This window comes from Tyto alba, unplaced genomic scaffold (genome assembly GCF_018691265.1).
Source record: "Tyto alba isolate M040663 unplaced genomic scaffold, T.alba_DEE_v4.0 Super-Scaffold_19, whole genome shotgun sequence".
Classification (NCBI taxonomy): Eukaryota; Metazoa; Chordata; class Aves; order Strigiformes; family Tytonidae; genus Tyto; species Tyto alba.
In genome coordinates, this window is record NW_024881281.1 from 10,953,740 (window position 1) to 10,970,025 (window position 16,286).

At 48.8% G+C, this 16,286-nt stretch overlaps 2 protein-coding genes across 2 annotated transcripts; one reads left to right on the forward strand and one right to left on the reverse strand.

The window, feature by feature from the left end:
* Nucleotides 1-282: 282 nt before the first annotated feature.
* Nucleotides 283-3,350, reverse strand: RPAIN (RPA interacting protein). The gene is made up of 7 exons (XM_033004062.2): nucleotides 3,218-3,350; nucleotides 2,786-3,007; nucleotides 2,191-2,254; nucleotides 1,556-1,670; nucleotides 1,284-1,347; nucleotides 1,027-1,161; nucleotides 283-503 (listed from the first exon to the last, which is right to left on the reverse strand). The coding sequence occupies exons 1-7, from the start codon at nucleotides 3,296-3,298 to the stop codon at nucleotides 474-476; spliced, it is 711 nt and encodes a 236-aa protein (XP_032859953.2). The 5' UTR covers nucleotides 3,299-3,350; the 3' UTR covers nucleotides 283-473.
* On the forward strand, nucleotides 3,334-14,240 carry NUP88 (nucleoporin 88). Its single transcript, XM_042791539.1, has 17 exons — nucleotides 3,334-3,625; nucleotides 4,314-4,483; nucleotides 4,919-5,044; nucleotides 5,262-5,348; nucleotides 5,969-6,145; nucleotides 7,241-7,424; nucleotides 7,851-8,001; nucleotides 8,687-8,785; nucleotides 8,935-9,025; nucleotides 9,926-10,027; nucleotides 11,043-11,201; nucleotides 11,534-11,659; nucleotides 12,341-12,406; nucleotides 12,630-12,710; nucleotides 13,026-13,152; nucleotides 13,525-13,643; nucleotides 14,022-14,240. The coding sequence occupies exons 1-17, from the start codon at nucleotides 3,374-3,376 to the stop codon at nucleotides 14,083-14,085; spliced, it is 2,181 nt and encodes a 726-aa protein (XP_042647473.1). The 5' UTR covers nucleotides 3,334-3,373; the 3' UTR covers nucleotides 14,086-14,240.
* Nucleotides 14,241-16,286: the final 2,046 nt, after the last annotated feature.

Consider the following 16,286-nt stretch of genomic DNA (forward strand, 5'->3'; position numbering starts at 1 on the left):
CTGTGCTTGAGGAGCTGTTTTAAAAAGGGCTGTGCTGCCACAACCTGTTACATTAGTGTTAACTGAGCTGTTCTAGAAGAAAACCGCAGAGGCTGGAGCACTCAAGTTCCAGCAGCACAAGTGAGGCCCGAGGCGCTGCTGCAGGGCAGCCAGTGCTGTTACCCAAACCCTGGCTCCAGTCCTTGCCTGAAGGTCACAGTAAGGTCAAAGAGAAATCAAAGCTGGAGGCCAGTGTGAGCTGAGATCACCCATGCCTTGTTAAAGACAACATGAAGGCTGACATATATATACTTGGTTTATTTATTTCAAAATATATATTGTGCCATTAAAAGTGCAAGTCAAGGCAGTCCTACTGCCTTTTCAAGTATCTTTTTGACACAGCAGTTCCAAGCATATACATAAAAATACTAGCAGCTCTGGATGGATTTTTAGTCTTGAAGTCCCTCCAGTAAAAAAGCAGCAGTTGCATCAGTTTACAGGAGAATCGTCCAGGAGTCACAGACCTTTACAAAAGGTAAGTTGGAAAGAGAAGCTATAGCAACGTATGAAATAAATTATTAATGTTCCAAACTCTTTGAAATGCTCTGCTCCTAACGCTTTCCTCACAGTGATTTTACCTCACCAGCAAAGCAAAGAACTTGCTAGGTCTAGCTTGTGCCAAAGGGATGGTACGCATTTTTCAAGAGGCACGGGCAAGCCTTTTGAGGAGGCTTAAGCCAAAGTAATTTTTAAAACTTCCTCATCGACCACTTACCTGAACAGATGCTTCACACAAGACCTGGAAGTTGTTGGCTAGTGTGTGAGAAAAGGAAGGCACTAAATTTAACAGGTCCTTGAAAGATTCCCTAGTCCAGCACTTAAGGTAAATCGTGTCCTCTGGCTCATTTTACTGTTACTGGTGGTCAAGAGTAAAACCATTTCCAAGGAAGTTTGTGGAAAACCAGCAACACAGACCCCCGGGATCAATGGCCTGGTGGCTTCTGCTGTAATTGAGAAGCAGAGATCCTCTCCAGGAACCCAACTCACCGGACAGCTCATGAGAAGACTGGCTTCCTCCTCCATGCCACTGGTAACAGTGAACTCTGGGTTGTGAAAGCACCTGTGACTGTGCTCTGTTAGTGTGTTTTCTAGAAGTGACCGAAGCTTCTCTTCTGTCATACCCTGAGAAAAATTGGGGTAAAAGAAATCTTACACTGAAGTTGCTGTCTGTAGCTTGAAACTGCCTCTTCGCAGCAGCAGACTTCGGGTGTCACATTTAACACGTTACTCACAGCCCAGCTCACCTGCGTGCTGATGTACAATCCACACTGGCAAAAAACCAAGTGATTCCTTACAGTCAGGTTATTCCTAGAAAGAGCATACACTGAGCATCATCACAGCACCCAGGACAAAGGCAGATTTTAGCAAAACGCCTGCTAGATTTAGGAGATCATTGCTCAGGTTTTTTTATTTTGTTGAAATTAACACTTAACAGCAGCCTCTGCCCACCGCTTTTGCCTGTTTCTAAACCCAAACTGAGCAGAGGGCCTCATGCCAGCGCCAAGGGCTTCCTTACTTTCTACACACTGGGCAGATGACCTTGTCGCTGGCATCCAAGCCATCGAGCATCGCGTTGAGACATTCTTCATCAAACTGCAGGCTCTGCATGTACTCTTCTAATACCGACTGTTCTGCAATAACACAGCAAAATACCCTCAGGTGTCTGTTACGAGCTGAAGACAAAGCAGCACATGTGAAGCTGCTGGAAGGTGGAGGCTGGGGCAGCCACTAGTTTCTGAACTTTTCTTCCTTTGGATCAGATTTCGACGCTTGAGGAAACCATTCCTGTTAATCCATTTTTTTCCTACAGCTCAATCTTTAGCCGGTCGCAAGGGGGTGACTTCCCACTTTCCAACCAACAATTTAGAAACATTCTGAATTGATTTATACAGGTTCCTACAGCTCCCAAACACCTTGGTGCTGTTTCTCTGGTCTCCTCTCTTATTAGCTCCACACAGACCTCAAAATGCCACTTAAAACTATCAAAAAAGATCTCAGTGCATTAGAGGGGCTACGGAAATTTCCAAGGAAGCTCTTCTGTATCCCATGGCCTGCAAGAACCAAGGAGGGTAGCCTCATCTAATTCAGATTACTAGAAAGTCAGGACTATTACAAATCAAAGAGGAGTCAGAAAGTGTGTAGAGAATTTACCTTGCAAGATCAGTTCTCGCTGGATCTCTTCCAATACTGCTAGCTCATCGGGGTCCTCTAGCATCTGAAAGGTGCATCATTCAGTGATTTTTCCCACTCTGGCTACTTTCTCACTTAACTTCCAGCACCTGACTGAGCTGCCACTGTAGCTTATTCTGTCTAGTAAATCTCTGTATTTGCAAAACCAGGCATCGTGTAAAGCAATTTATAATACAACCCTCTGTGCCAGCCACAGTGAATCAGAACACAGCCTGTCCGAGAACTTGTGTTTTAAAACACTGAAGTTTTATTCCTGTTCTCGGGAGAGGTCAGTGACAGACCAGCTCTGATAATCACAGACAAGGAACCCCCCGCCACGATTCACACACAGTTTGTGGAGGAAATAAGGAAGCTCCCGACTCGTGGGCACAGAGGCAAACCACTTCCCCACTGCAGCACCCCACACGGGTTGTGGAAGCAGGGGACCCGGAGGCTTTGAGTTTTGCCAACTCCAACCAGCGAGAGACTGAAGTTACGGCTGCGGAGGGATGGACTCGGTGTGCCCGCACGGGACACGCAGTGCGGGGACCGCGCCAGCCCAAGGGTTTGCACCGACCTGGGCCAGGGCCTCCTTCCCCCCGAGAGCCGGCCGGCTGTGCTCCTGCTGCTCCTGCTCCATCGCCTCCCGCAGCTCCTGTTCCTGCAGCTCCTGCCACTCCTGCTCCATCACCTCCCGCACCAGCAGCGCACCCGGGGCCGGGCCGCACGCTCCCTGCCCGGCCTGGCGGTACCGCTCCAGCAGCTTCGCCCGGCTGTTCCTCAGCCTCTCCATGCAGCGCTTGGAGGGAGCAGAGCACAAGGAGCCCGTCAGCGCGGCGCGGGGGCCGGGGCTGAACCCCCTCACACACCCACCCACCCACCCCCGCCCGCCAAGGGCCGGCCGCATCCCGGAGGGGCCGCGCCCAGCCCCTCGCACGGCGGGAACAGCCTCCGGGACTGAGGGGGCCGAAGGCGCGGGCAGGTCCCCCCTACACACACACACACTCACACGGCGGTAAGTCTCCTTCCATGGCGGCGCGGCCGGGCCCCCGCAGCGCGCGCGGAACCGCCGGGCCGGCGGCGCCTCCATGGCCCGCCGCGGGGGGGGGGCCGCGGGGCACGCCGGGAGATGTAGTCCCGGCGCGGGGCGGTGACGCGGGCGGCCATGGCGGCCGAGTGGGGCGCGGCGGAGCAGTGGCGTGCGGCCCTGCCGCAGCACGCGGTGCTGAGCCGCCTCCGCGAGCGCGCCGCCCCCCACGGGTCCCCCCCGACCCCGGCGCGGCCGCCGCTCATCCGCAACCTGCTCTTCGGCCTCGACGGAGATCTCTTCCTCTGGGATGGCGAGCGCAGCGCCCTCCACACCATCGGCCTCCGCCGCCTCGGCGGGCCCGACCCCGCCGGGCTCAGCCGCTACCAGGTGGGGGCCGGCGCTGAGGGGCGGGGGGGCGCGGTTAGGGGCTGGAGTGCGGTTGTGAGGGGGCCGTTATGGGGAGGGGGGGGCCGTGACGGCAACGGGACTGAAGAGGCCGTGATGCGGGGGGGGTGTGTGTGTGGGGGTGTCGTAACGGGAGTGGGGCTGAGGGGGCCGTTATTGGGGGGGGGGGGGTCGGCGGGTGGTTGTGAGGGGGCTGTTATGGGGAGGGGGGTCCCTGACGGGAAGGGGGCTGAGGAGGCCGTGATGGGGAGGGGAAGGCCGGTGGGCGGTTGTGCGGGGGCTGTTGGGAGGGGGGGGGTGATGTCTATGACGGGAACGGGGCTGAGGGGGCCGTGATGGGCTGTGTGGGGGGGGGGCCATGATGGGAGCGGGGCCGAGGAGGCCGTGATGGGGGGGGGGGTGTCGGTGGGCGGTTGTGAGGGGGCCGTTATGGGGAGCGGGGGGGCCGGTCCCAGAGGGCCCCACGCCGGGTGGCCCCGCTGCAGCTCGCTGTGGGTGGGTCTTCCCTCAGTGAAGCTCCTCGGCTGTGTGCGTGGCCCTGGCTGGAGGAGAGTTGTTGCCTCGTCCTCCTTGTAGCCGCTGTATAAATCGCCGTCCGAAGTAAAGGTGTGCAACGTTTTTGTGAGCACTTACGGTGGCTTGTGCTTGACTGCGATATTTGTATTTTCAGACCCTTATCTGCATAAACCCACCCCTTTTTGAGGTTTATCAGATGCTGTTAAGCCCCACGCAGCATCATGTGGCGCTCATCGGTACGAAGGGGCTCATGGTGCTGGAGCTGCCCAAACGCTGGGGGAAGAATTCAGAGTTTGAAGGTGGGAAATCCACGGTGAACTGTAGGTGGGTGAGACCTCAGGCGGTTAACAACATCCTTGTCCTGCTGTCATTCCTCTCTTGGGGCCAAGCGGATATGGAAGGCGTTGGTTGTATAGGGACAATCACAAGTGAAGTTATTTTGGCTCAGGGACTTGTTGATTGTCAAGTGACCCAAATAAATGACCTTCTAAACTTGTTGCAATTGCTGAGGAGTAAGGTGCTCCTCTGTAGTATTTTCTAGCCTTTCTGGGGTCTTTTAGTGGTGGTAGCTAAAAGCAGGCATCCAGATGGAAATAACAAAGGGCTTCAAGTTCAAGCAGTTCCTCCACCTTTAAGAATAATACAGCTGATGGCTTTGAAACCTTTTAATCGGGTCTCTAGCTCCTCTTGCCCCCACTTCCCATGAAAAGTAACTTTTGTGTTTCTTGGAACAGTGCCTATTTCTGCTCTGTATTTCAGCACTATTCCTATTGCGGAAAGGTTCTTCACAAGCTCGACATCTCTGACTTTGAAGCATGCTGCCTGGTATCCCTCTGAGACATTAGAGCCCCATATTGTGCTCTTAACTTCAGATAACACTATAAGGTAAAGCCTGTTTGTACTTGATTATCGTAGTGTGTTTTTTGTCATAGCCAGTCTGACTTTTCACTAGATATTTGTGTCCTGCCATTCTTACTAGGATTACCAATAAAAAACAGGAAGGGAGACATTTTAGACTGATACCAACTGACACTCCTGCATCAGCAGGAACCTGTGCAATGCTGCCAGCTGAATGAACATTGCTGCTGTTCCTTTCCTCTAGGTTTTACAGCCTGAAGGTACCTCAGACACCCATCAAAGTGATTGCTCTTTCAGACACTGAGGAGGAGACTCTTACAATCAGAAAAGGGTTTGTGTGGCTTCTTGTATTTTGTAATGCTTTTGACAGAATAAGCTCTGTATTTTCAGTAGTGTTTTTAAAGAATAAGATAAATCTACTTGAAGATCTGATGTGATTTTTTTCGTGGACTTCTTCAGTGCTAGGACTAGAGTAACTGCACTTTTTTTTTTTCTTCCCATCCTTCTAAAAGAAAGCGATAACAAAGTATACAGTCAAGTGTTTGTCAGAGTAGTCATTTTAAAAATACACATTGTCTTTAAGATAGGGCTAAGAAGAGCTTTTTGCGTGGGGACTGCAGAAACGAGATGATCTTTTTATTTCCCTCTTGGCCTAGTTGGAAAGGAAAAACTTGAGGGTCTCTACTAGTCAAATCACAGACTGATGTACTGCACGGGAAATACCAGTATGCCCTCCTCTTCTATCCTGTGAAACTGGGCAGGCTGGTGGCCGTATGGCAGAAATGAGGTGCCGTAAGAAGGATGTTACTTGGGTGCTTTTGCTGCTGAAAATAGCGTATGTCAACGGACTGATGGGCAAGGGTTAGCAGTAATTTGTCAGAACATACCAATGGTTAAATGCTTGTGTTCTCACAATCACTGCTGACTCTGGGTCTTGTTCTTTGTCCCCAGGAGAGCTTATACAGCATCGCTGGGAGAGACCGCGGTGGCGTTCGACTTCGGGCTGCTAGTGCCGGTCCCAAAGAACATTCTCGGACAGCGAAGGAATGAAGAAGTGTTGGCCTATCCACTTTATATTTTGTACGAAAATGGAGAGACATTCCTCACATATATCAGCCTGCTACAGAGGTAGGATTGCATTCATCCTCAGGTTTGGTGGGGTGCTTGTATGTTTTTCCAAAGTTAGGGTTGGAGAGCCATCTCTCAGTTGGGCTGGGACTGTCTGTAATGGAGGCTGGGCTGAGTTTTACTGTATTGCAGCCTGTCTTATCTCTTTGTGGCAGTGCTAATGGACTGAAATCCAAGAATACTGTGTCATCCTTTGTCATCCAGATGTTAAGGGTGCAGTTTCCACTGCTGAGAATCCACTGTCCCTTATTTGCCATCAGAAATCTGAAACGAAGACACTGGACTGTTAAAAGATCAGTGGGTCTGAGGCTGCTGAGGTGCATTTCAGGGCCTTCAGCCCACAGCACAGATATCCTTAGCTTTAGATGAGGCTGAATGAGCCAGTGGCATCTTAGGAGAAGAAATATTTTAAGATCATAGAGGGTTTTCAGGCATGTTCCATAATGAAAAGTCAAGAATATGAATCAATAATATAAACACAATACAGGAAAAATGACTTCAGAAAACTGAGAAGATGGTTGAAAACTTACCAGTTAGATCTAGTGTAGCGGAATATTAAAACGTGGTATTTCAGTTAGAAACAGCACTGTGTGCCTCTGCGTGAGAAACGATGAAGCATTGAGCAGATCCTGTCTGTAGGCAATGAAACAGGCTTAGTCCTTCAAAAGTTCTGCCTAGAGAAATGCCCATGCCTCAAAATGCTGCTTGTAAAGTGCTCTATTAAGCAAGAAACCAATTAAGTGATAAAGATAATTAACTTGAGCTGACCATGAGTACTTTGTGCTCCTGCATGAAAAAGTTTCCTCTTGAATTTCTTGCAAAGTAGCCTGGTTGCTTTCCAAGCATGAAATGCTGTTGCTGAGCTCCAGTTTCTTCTCAGAGATCTCCCACTGTGCGGGTGTAGTTCAGCCTCTTACTCCCCACGAGTCTGGGCTGCTGCTGTCTGATGGAAATGAGACAGAACTCCGAACCATTGGGGTTTGTTAAAAAATCCCCCTTATTTTGTAGTTCTTGTCCAGCAAACTCCCTCAGGCAGCCACAGGGAACTCTCCTTCCACACCCTGTGTTGTGAACAACACATCTTCTTTATTCCAGCACTGGAAATCTTGGCAAGCTGCTCGGCCCTCTGCCCATGCACCCTGCTGCAGAAGATAACTATGGCTATGACGCCTGTGCTGTCCTTTGCCTGCCTTGTGTTCCAAACATCCTGGTGATTGCCACCGAGTCAGGAATGCTTTACCACTGTGTGGTACTGGAGGGAGAAGAGGATGATGAGCAGGTACCTTGTTTTGTTTTTTCTATATGCATTTTTGTTTCTTTAGTCAGAGCTCCTGGCTGCAGGATGTGAATGCCAAGTGCCAAAGCTGCATTCTTTTATAATGAGGTAGAGAGTCTTCCTCCTATTCCAGCCAGTCCCTGTGATTCTCTGATGCTTTTATTTTAAATGTCAGTTCTGTGTATCCTGACAGTAGATTAGTTTTTGATCAAACTTGCTATGAACTATTTTAAAGCGGATCTTCTTACAAGAAACCCTGTTTCTGAGATAAATTTTTTTAAGTAAAAAAAAAATAAAATAAAGGGACTTGAACTACTTTCCCTGCCAGTTAATACTGTTGCTTGTATTATGTAGCTCTTTCTTGATGCTGTTTATGTTGGCATTTCTGTTCAAATGATATCTCACAGAAGAATTAAATGCTCTTTACAGTCAGAAAAGTCATGGGACCCAAGATCTGATCTTACTCCTTGCCTGTACGTGTTTGAATGTGTTGAGCTGGAACTTGCACTGAAACTGGCATCAGGAGATGAAGAAGAGCCTTTGGAGTCCGATTTCTCTTGCCCAATCAAACTGCATAAAGGTAGGGCTGTTGTTCACGTTGTTGGCTTTTACTCGCTTTACCTCATCCATTCAGGATCAAGCTATTTACAATTCTCATTGGTGTCAAACAGTGGTACTAGAGGAAGGGTTTGCTCTGTGTCTTCAGTAAAGCTGTGGAAAGAGGAATCCTGGGAGGTGCTTTAGCATTTACTCAAGGGCAGGTTACGTACGGTCACACAATGCTAAATTCTTTCAGCTGTACATTTTAAAGTAGAAGTAGTTGCATCTGTGATGACCGATGTCTGTAAGCAGGTGCTGTTGGGATGCTGATCCCGAGGGCAGGACTGGAATCTGCTTATTAGACTGCCCGACGTAGCTGCGGGGGAGGAGGTCAGGTAGCACAAAGTGTTTGGATCTTTCTGAGCAAGAAGTTTGTCAGAATGCTGGTCTGCGGGCTTTAACTGATCTTCCCTTTCAAATGTAGTGGATTGATACAGACGCGGTGTGAGAGGAATAGTTCAAAACAATTAATCAGGTATTTCAAGCATAATTGAACTGTAGGAATTACTCCAATAATGTGGCTACTGCATCTAGCTCAATTTGTGGATGGGGATGAGTTAGTACTTGCAACAAGATGTTAGCGCTGACTGGACAATAAGTTGATACACACGTTCAACCGTGCAGGTTTGAAGGATGAGTTTTTCTCATTGCTGTTTGAATTTCAGATCCAAAATGTCCCTCTAGATACCACTGCACACACGAAGCTGGTGTCCACAGCGTGGGGCTGACATGGATCAATAAACTGCACAAATTCCTTGGTTCAGGTGAGCGGTGAGACTGTTGCACGCAGAGGGAGGGGGGGACTGGCTGAGCGCCTGCGTCTCGCTGGGAACGAGTTGGTGGATGGGAGTGAGGCTGAGAGTCCCCTGCCCTGCAAAGTGGATCTGATGCATTCTGACAAATCTCTTTGTAGATGAAGAAGACAAAGACAGTTTACAAGAGCTGGGAGCAGAACAGAAGTGCTTTGTTGAACATATCCTTTGTACAAAACCGCTGCCATCCAGGTAGAAACCAAATCCTTTCTATTGCTTCCAAATCAGTGAGTTACTGTGGAAAATATTTAGGATTTGCCCTCTTTTGCTGCATTCTTGCCATTAAAAATCATGAAGTCAGCTGAAGAGAATTTGTACATCGGGATTCTTAATGCACAGTTAGGGAAGTAAGCTTAAATTCCTCTATTACTGTCTGAAAATCCTCTATGAACCTAGCAGAAATTGTCACTTCCGCTTACTTGACCGCACACAACTCTGGGGCTTGATTTGGCTGAAAGTCTTGAATGCTGCCATGTGCCTTTCATCCACTTGTTAAGGATCAGACACCACCATGAAAGAACATTTGGTTTTTTTGGAGCTTAATCAAGCTTAAGAGGCATCATTTGCTGAGGAGTTTCGTATCTGCTTTATTCTCCCACTTTCATCAAACCTCATCTATAGACTGCTATATATTAAACACTGTGAAAATATAGAAAAACTGTTTATCAACAGGTGTTAAGTCATCTCATGCAGAGGGCTCCCCGCGCCAGCCCAGAGGGGGCCTTTGCAGTGGGGAGGGGGTGGGTGGGACCCCCGGGCGCTCTCCTGCGGCAGCCCCGGCTGCGTCCTGGGAGCGGGTGGTGTTTCCCAGCTCCCTGCTGGTTTTTGCTTCTCTCTCCCAGCGACGCTGCATGAGCGCTGCCTCTCCCCAGCCAGAGGAGTTTGTCCTGGTGCCTCTGGCTGCCGGGCAGAGCGGGGGGTGAGAACCGTGATTTTGCAGGGCTGGCTCGCGGGAGCGGTTCTTGGCTTAGTGAAAGGTACCTGGCTCAGCCCGATTGCTGCAGCTAGAGCTTTTCCAGAAGAGTGAACTTGCACAACTTCAGAACAGAGAACTTTTTGGACCGGGTAATTTCTGTGTTTTCTTCCCTTCAGGCAACCTGCTCCCATTAGAGGATTTTGGATCGTTTCTGACATCCTGGGACCCACAATGATCTGCATCACCAACACCTATGAGTGTATCACAAGGCCTCTCTTGTACGTGGGTCTTAATTGGTTTGAAATCCGTGACTGTTGCATGAAAAGGATCTCAGGATATTATTTTTTTTTTGTTATTATTCTTTTGATACTTTTACCCCAGACTTCTGCACCTCTTATGACACACAATGAAGTTTGCCTTCTGAACGCTCCCTGGCTGAGCATTTAAGTTTTATTATAGTAGTTATTTACTACTGAAAAGGTGTTTGTAGGGGAAGTAATTAATCTGTATCACTTTTAGTGAGTATTAGGACATGAGTCGCATCAAAAGGTTCTTGAAGGTATTGTTGGGGTTTTTCCTTCATTTTTATAATGAGGACTCTTCAAATCAAGAACTTGTTTACAGACATTAGTACAGAGATTCTTAATGGGCTCCAAGGTTATGTTCCCATGAAAGGGGGGAAAAAAAAGTGGGTTCATAAGTAGTGGGGTTTCAGTCTGCATTTCCAGTGCAACTTGACTTTGGGGGTGGTGGGAAAGATGGAGACTAGTGTGGTACATGGGGAGGGCACTAGTTTCAGTTTATTGCTGAGGACACTCTTTAGTGGATTACAGGTACCTTCAGCCGAGCAAGGGCAGGTTCTCTGAAAGACCTTTTATTTTTTTTAACTCTTCCTGCAGTGTTCTTAAATAGGTTTTCCTTGCAGCTCTTTTAAACCCCGTTATCTGAAGGTACCTAGGTGGACAGTGACCTCGCAGGCTGCTTTGAGAGGCAGGGCAGTCTGCTGTCCAGGCACGCACTTGCCTTGTGATGGAACTTTCTTCTCCTTAAGTAAAGATAGTGCTAGTTTTGTTTCAGCGGTGGCCAAACAGAAAGATGTGAGCTCCACCAACCTTGTTTAGAGCTGGTTTTACCACATATTGAAATATTTCCATTTAGAGCACTTTGATTTACTGCTCTGATACATTAATTCCACAGTGGATGAGTTCCTCGCTTTAACTACCATTTCAATTCTGACATAGTTTACATTTTTCTGGTTCAAACCATGTTCTCCAATTTGACTTTCTGTGGTAGAAGCACAGTCCATCCTGCATCCCCGCCGCTGCTCTGCACCAGAGAAGACAAAGATGTTGCTGTTTCCCCTCTCCGTATCCTGGCTGAGTCTCAGCATTCATTTGAGAAGCACATTGGAAGCATCCTGCAGCGCAGTTCTGCCAACCCCTTGCTTCTGAAGTAAGTAAATACATTTTCCTAGGGGACCTGCAGCGGGGAGGCTCTTGGGAACGGTGTGTGGTCACCAGAGGTAGGGCGGGAGGGGACTCATCCTGCTCCAGTCCTGCTCGAAGCAGGGCTGACCTCAGCTTGTTGCTCATGGCTTGTCCCGTGGGGTTTTGAGTATCTTTGGGATTTCCTCATAGAAGAAAACTGAGTTAGAGCAAAGGGATTTAATTATAGCCCCTCACTTCCATAACTGAGCCCCTTACCATAAATACTGCAAGTTGTTTAGCCCTTCAGAGGGACAGGTTAGAGTAAGCTTGCAAGAACTTGTGTCTCCTGTTCTTAAGGTCTGCTGATAAAGATGCTGCTCCTCCCCCTGAAGAATGCCTTCAGCTTCTTAGCAGAGCCACACAAGTGTTCAGAGAGGAATACATACTGAAACAGGATCTGGCAAAAGAGGAAATTCAGCAAAGGTAATAGAAAACCCTCATAAATATGTGCTGTACAATGTCTCTGTGAAACGACAGCTCTGAGCACTAAACCTCTTCTGCTGGACTAACCCGTGTAAATGAGTAAAATGTACTCGTGTAAGACTGATGGAGTATCAGAACTGAAAGTGAGTTACCAGGGAAAGCAGGGGTGAGCGTAATACTTGATCCCTATAATGGCTCCTAGGGGAAAGAAAAAAAAGAGTAAACGTGCACATAAAATACTTCTCTTGTTGTTGTCAGTCTGCCTGTGCCTGTGTGCGGCAGGAAATCCTTTGACCTCAGCAATAATCACAGAACCACAGACTGGTTTGGGCTGGAAGGGCCCTTAAAGCCCCCCCAGTGCCACCCCCCTGCCCCGGGCAGGGCCCCCTTCCCCCAGCCCAGGGGGCTCCCAGGCCCCTCCAACCTGGCCTTGAACCCTTCCTGATGAAGGAAAGTTGCATTGAGTGTCTGCTTCTTCAAATGCTAGTTATTTATTTGTACGATAAAGTGAGGACAATATGGAAGAGTTTGTTCTCACCCCTGCCTGTTTCTCAGTGCCTTTAGTTCTTCATGCTCCCAGGAGCACTAGTCACTGTCACCTGTTTTCTCGGTGGTGTTACTCCCGATTCAACTGGATTGCTGTTGTGGGTGATCTGATAGTATGTATGTATTTATTTTAAGAGTGAAGCTGCTGTGGGGACAGAAAAAGAAACAACTGGAAGATCTTAATTACTGTCGAGAGGAAAGGTGAGTATAATGTGTCTGCTTTTATCAAGTGAAACATCAGGAATGATGGCAACCTTTGGGCAAAACGTACTTTGTGAAACCAGGGAGAAGGGAAGGCACTTCCAGCTCTAATTAAGCACGTGGGTTCCCTCCTTGCTCCAGCTTACTTTTTCAGGCTCCTTGTCCTCTTTTCCTGCCTTGCATGTAGCTTGAAAGTAACTAAGTGTTTCTCACTTGCATAAAGGAAAAGTTTGCGGGAAATGGCCGAGCGCTTGGCTGACAAGTACGAAGAAGCCAAAGAGAAGCAGGAAGATATTATGAACAGGTGAGTGCAGACTGCCCTGTGTTCCACCAGAGATCACCTGCTGTTAACGAGAAGCCTGCAAGTGTGGTAGAACAGAGTGGGCAGGAAGGGCCAGGCTGGTTGGTTCTCTTTGTTGGGGCTCAGGGGTGATGTTTTAGTACTCCAGGTGCAGGCTGAGGCGGCTTATGGCTTAGGAAGGCCCAGTGAGATCAGCTGAGGGAGAAAGTCAAGTCTTGAGCCCCAGGAAGAGTGACGGAAGAGCAGGACCCTCTGTGTCAGCATAGCTGATCAAATAGGTGAGTTATCTCGGCACCATTTCTTGCTTTGTACGTCCAGGATGAAGAAAGTACTTCGGAGCTTCCACTCTCGGCTTCCTGTTCTATCAGACAGTGAAAAAGATATGAAGAAAGAATTGCAGACGATCCATGACCAGCTGCAGCACCTGAGCAACGCTATCAGGCAGGTGAGCTAATGCCACACCGGGCTGGAGGGTACCCAGGGTAGTGCTGAGAGAATCCAGTCCTGCCCCGTGAGCAACTTCATACTCCTGTCAACTTCGCAACAACAGACTAAAATAACTTCTGGGCCTTGTTATTAACATAGACAGACCCTCTCCAACCCCGTAGAGACCCTAAGAAAGAAAGTCTACACACCTTCCTCAGCCCTAGCAGTAACATTGTTTTCTCTGGGGGAGGAAGAGAGCAAAAAGCCAGCAGGTTTTAACCCAAAGAGAATCAATTGGGTGCAGTACAACGCTGGTTTGTAACTGTAACAAGCTTTCAGGGCGGCAGGCGGTAGCAGCGCTCACTGGGGTCTTCTTGTATGGGACTTCTAGGTTAAAATGAAAAAGGAATACCAGCAGAAAAAGATGGAAAAGGGTACCAGCCCCAAAAAACCCAGCATCACCCTCAGTGCCTACCAGAGCAAGTGCATCCAGACCGTCCTGAAAGAAGAGTAAGTTAAAGCTTGGCTCCTCCCGTAGAATTCCAGCCCTGGCACTTACATAAGCAAGTCGATTCGAGTTTCTGAGGTGTAGTTTAACCTCTGTGCTGCATGAGGGGCTGACTGATGCACAGCTGGAGCTTGTAGAGATGGTCTGAGGCATAAACTGTGCCAGCTCCTGCCCTCTCTGCTCCTGTTAAACTAAGCCTGACTTAAGGCTGCTTTTTGCCCAAGGATCTTGTGGCAGTCTCTAGCCAGCCTATAAGTAACAGAATGACTTGCAACAGTGCCCCCCTTCTCTGCTTCTACCTTATGAAGTATTTTCCTTCCTGCTTAGTTTCAAGCAAAAATGACTTGCAGCCTTTTGACTTGGATTTATTTTTCTTGAAGGGGAGAACACATAAGGGAAATGGTAAAACAGATCAATGACATCAGAAACCACGTGAACTTCTAACGTGTCCGCACTGAGGCATCTACCCTGAACGCTGGACGAGCTTTAATTGTCCCTGGTATTTCCCCTTGTACATTGAACGTTTGTATGTTGGACATTACAAAATAATAAGTAAAAGGCGTAAAGATGGACTGTGAAATAAAATACTTTTGGCAAGACTCGCTGAGAGGCTGTGCTCTTGTTTTTTTTCCTGGGAAGGACGGGGCAGTAGGGTCCAGGGTCACACTCGGAGCTCCTCCCCCCGCGGCTCCCGCTGTTATTCCGGGGGGGGGGGGGGGGGGGGAGCGGCTTCTCCACCCCCTGGCCCGGGGCAGGGCCGCTGCGGGGGAGCCCAGGGCAGAGGCTGAGTAGAAAGACCAGAGAAGCGCACACACTTCAGCAGCTTTTTTTAATTTAGAACACTTTCTTCATAAAGGACACACCTTCAATACAGTTAACAAATGGTTACACTTGAATCCTGGAGACAGCAGAATTCTACACCCACAATTGCACAGGACACCAATGGCTTGGCTCACTGGAATGCAGTATTAACTTCCAAACACTCAGTTTGCCTTTAGCAAAAGAGGGCTCTGGAGTCCGTCTTGACATTAAAAGGCCAATTATTTATCTGCTGTAGACAAACTTTAGTGGACAATAAATAATTGTTGTCCCCTCCCCCCACCCCTTAGAAAAGGTGACACGGTCAAGCTCAGTTTTGAAAAGTAGTACTGCACTGCTACAAAAGTGGCACGGTAAGAGGTGCCGACCTAAGCTGTAAGGAAAGGAGGGCTGTTTGTTAGTACCTGGTAGGTAACAAGGTTACCAGACATGCTGCAAGAACACTTTTTTTTTTTTTTTCTTTTTGTACAGATTAAGACTATACAAGTATAGGAATGCATACAAAACTTGATCTCGCCCCTTTTACAGTCTACATGAGCAGAATCCTTTTCTAATCCACTCACCCTGTGTAGCATAGCCGACCTGCCAGGTTAGAAGTCGTGCTGGTTGAGTCTCTTATCAAGCACAGAGAACCTACCACCCTGCTCCAGTCAAGCTCCAGAACACCAAGAACTAGAGGGAAGAGCATCTGTTTTTTGATGGTTAATGAGAAATAACACCATCATTCATCCAGTGAGTATCTATCTACACCAAGAGCTTTTACTACACTTAATTTACTCTCTTAAATTTGCTCCGCAAATTTGGCACACGCTGTTTTGTTTTCAAAGGCCCCTTTAAGCCTGAGATCAGCAGAAGCTTGAGTTCCTGCTGGAGAAGCCCTGCTCCCTGGGTGAGCGGGGCAGCTGGGTGTAGAGAGCACATCTCCCACCACTGCTGTGAACCGTCACGTTTCCAACTTCAAGAAATTTTAAAAGGTATGATCTTAAGTTGCATCAGTTGGTGAAAAAGGTCACTCGTTCTGACTCTAAAATGGTCACAGCTGGTACTTGAACAGGAATATGGGTGTTCGGGTGCACGATGGAATAAGGTGGTAAAAAGGAAAACGACCACAGAGTAATTGCATTCCTTTCCTCTCCAGGCCAAAAGGAATTTCCTTCACCGACTCGCTCGGTGCCTGGTTTAGGAGCAGGGAAGCCAGCAGCCAGCGACTCTGGTCAGAGCTCTGGTCTCAGTCCCCCTCATGCCCAGCCAGGTCTGCCCCCAGGCTCTAACGGCCCGCGGAGCACCCGCGCAAGAACTCCATTAGGCAACCTGCGCTTGGTGCCGCGGCTGGACAGATCACAACTCACCCGGCTTCCCCAAAGGCCTGCAGAAACACACCGGCAGCCTGACACCCCCCCAGCCTCCAGAAAAGCCACGTCAACGGCTTGTCAAAATACACCAAGGAAAAGCCACGCCGGCCCTGGGCTGGCTGAAACGGTCCCTGGGCATGGCTGCCCAGAGCTGCTGGGGGGCACTGACCCAGGGAGCGGGCGGGGATGCCCCAAGGCCAGACACAGACTCTTGCCTTGTGCTCTCACTCGAGGGCGACAGGCCAGAAACTCAACCAAAAAGTCTTTTTTTCCTGCGTAAGTCTTCAAGGTGCATTTCCCCCAAGTGTTCGGCTTGCTGAAGAGCTGGCCAGGGTTTGGTGTGGTTCTGTCACACAGCAACAGGCTTCCTCAAACACTGCTGCAAGGGTTAAGTATCAGTAACCAGTTAGGAGTTAGTTTTTGGGAAGGAAGGGAACAGAGGGAAAAGTTTTTCATTCTGCAGCTCCCATTATT

What these genes read in the sequence shown, in the direction of transcription:
- RPAIN (XM_033004062.2), bottom strand. Translation starts at nt 3,298, where the DNA reads ATGGAGGCGCCGCCGGCCCGGCGGTTCCGCGCGCGCTGCGGGGGCCCG. An exon ending in GGAAGGAGACTTACCGCCGT is followed by an intron (nt 3,008 to 3,217) that starts GTGAGTGTGTGT and finishes GCTCCCTCCAAG; the next exon opens with CGCTGCATGGAGAGGCTGAG. An exon ending in GATTGTACATCAGCACGCAG is followed by an intron (nt 1,162 to 1,283) that starts GTGAGCTGGGCT and finishes AATTTTTCTCAG; the next exon opens with GGTATGACAGAAGAGAAGCT.
- NUP88 (XM_042791539.1), top strand. Translation starts at nt 3,374, where the DNA reads ATGGCGGCCGAGTGGGGCGCGGCGGAGCAGTGGCGTGCGGCCCTGCCG. An exon ending in TATATCAGCCTGCTACAGAG is followed by an intron (nt 6,146 to 7,240) that starts GTAGGATTGCAT and finishes TCTTTATTCCAG; the next exon opens with CACTGGAAATCTTGGCAAGC. An exon ending in TGTATCACAAGGCCTCTCTT is followed by an intron (nt 10,028 to 11,042) that starts GTACGTGGGTCT and finishes TTTCTGTGGTAG; the next exon opens with AAGCACAGTCCATCCTGCAT.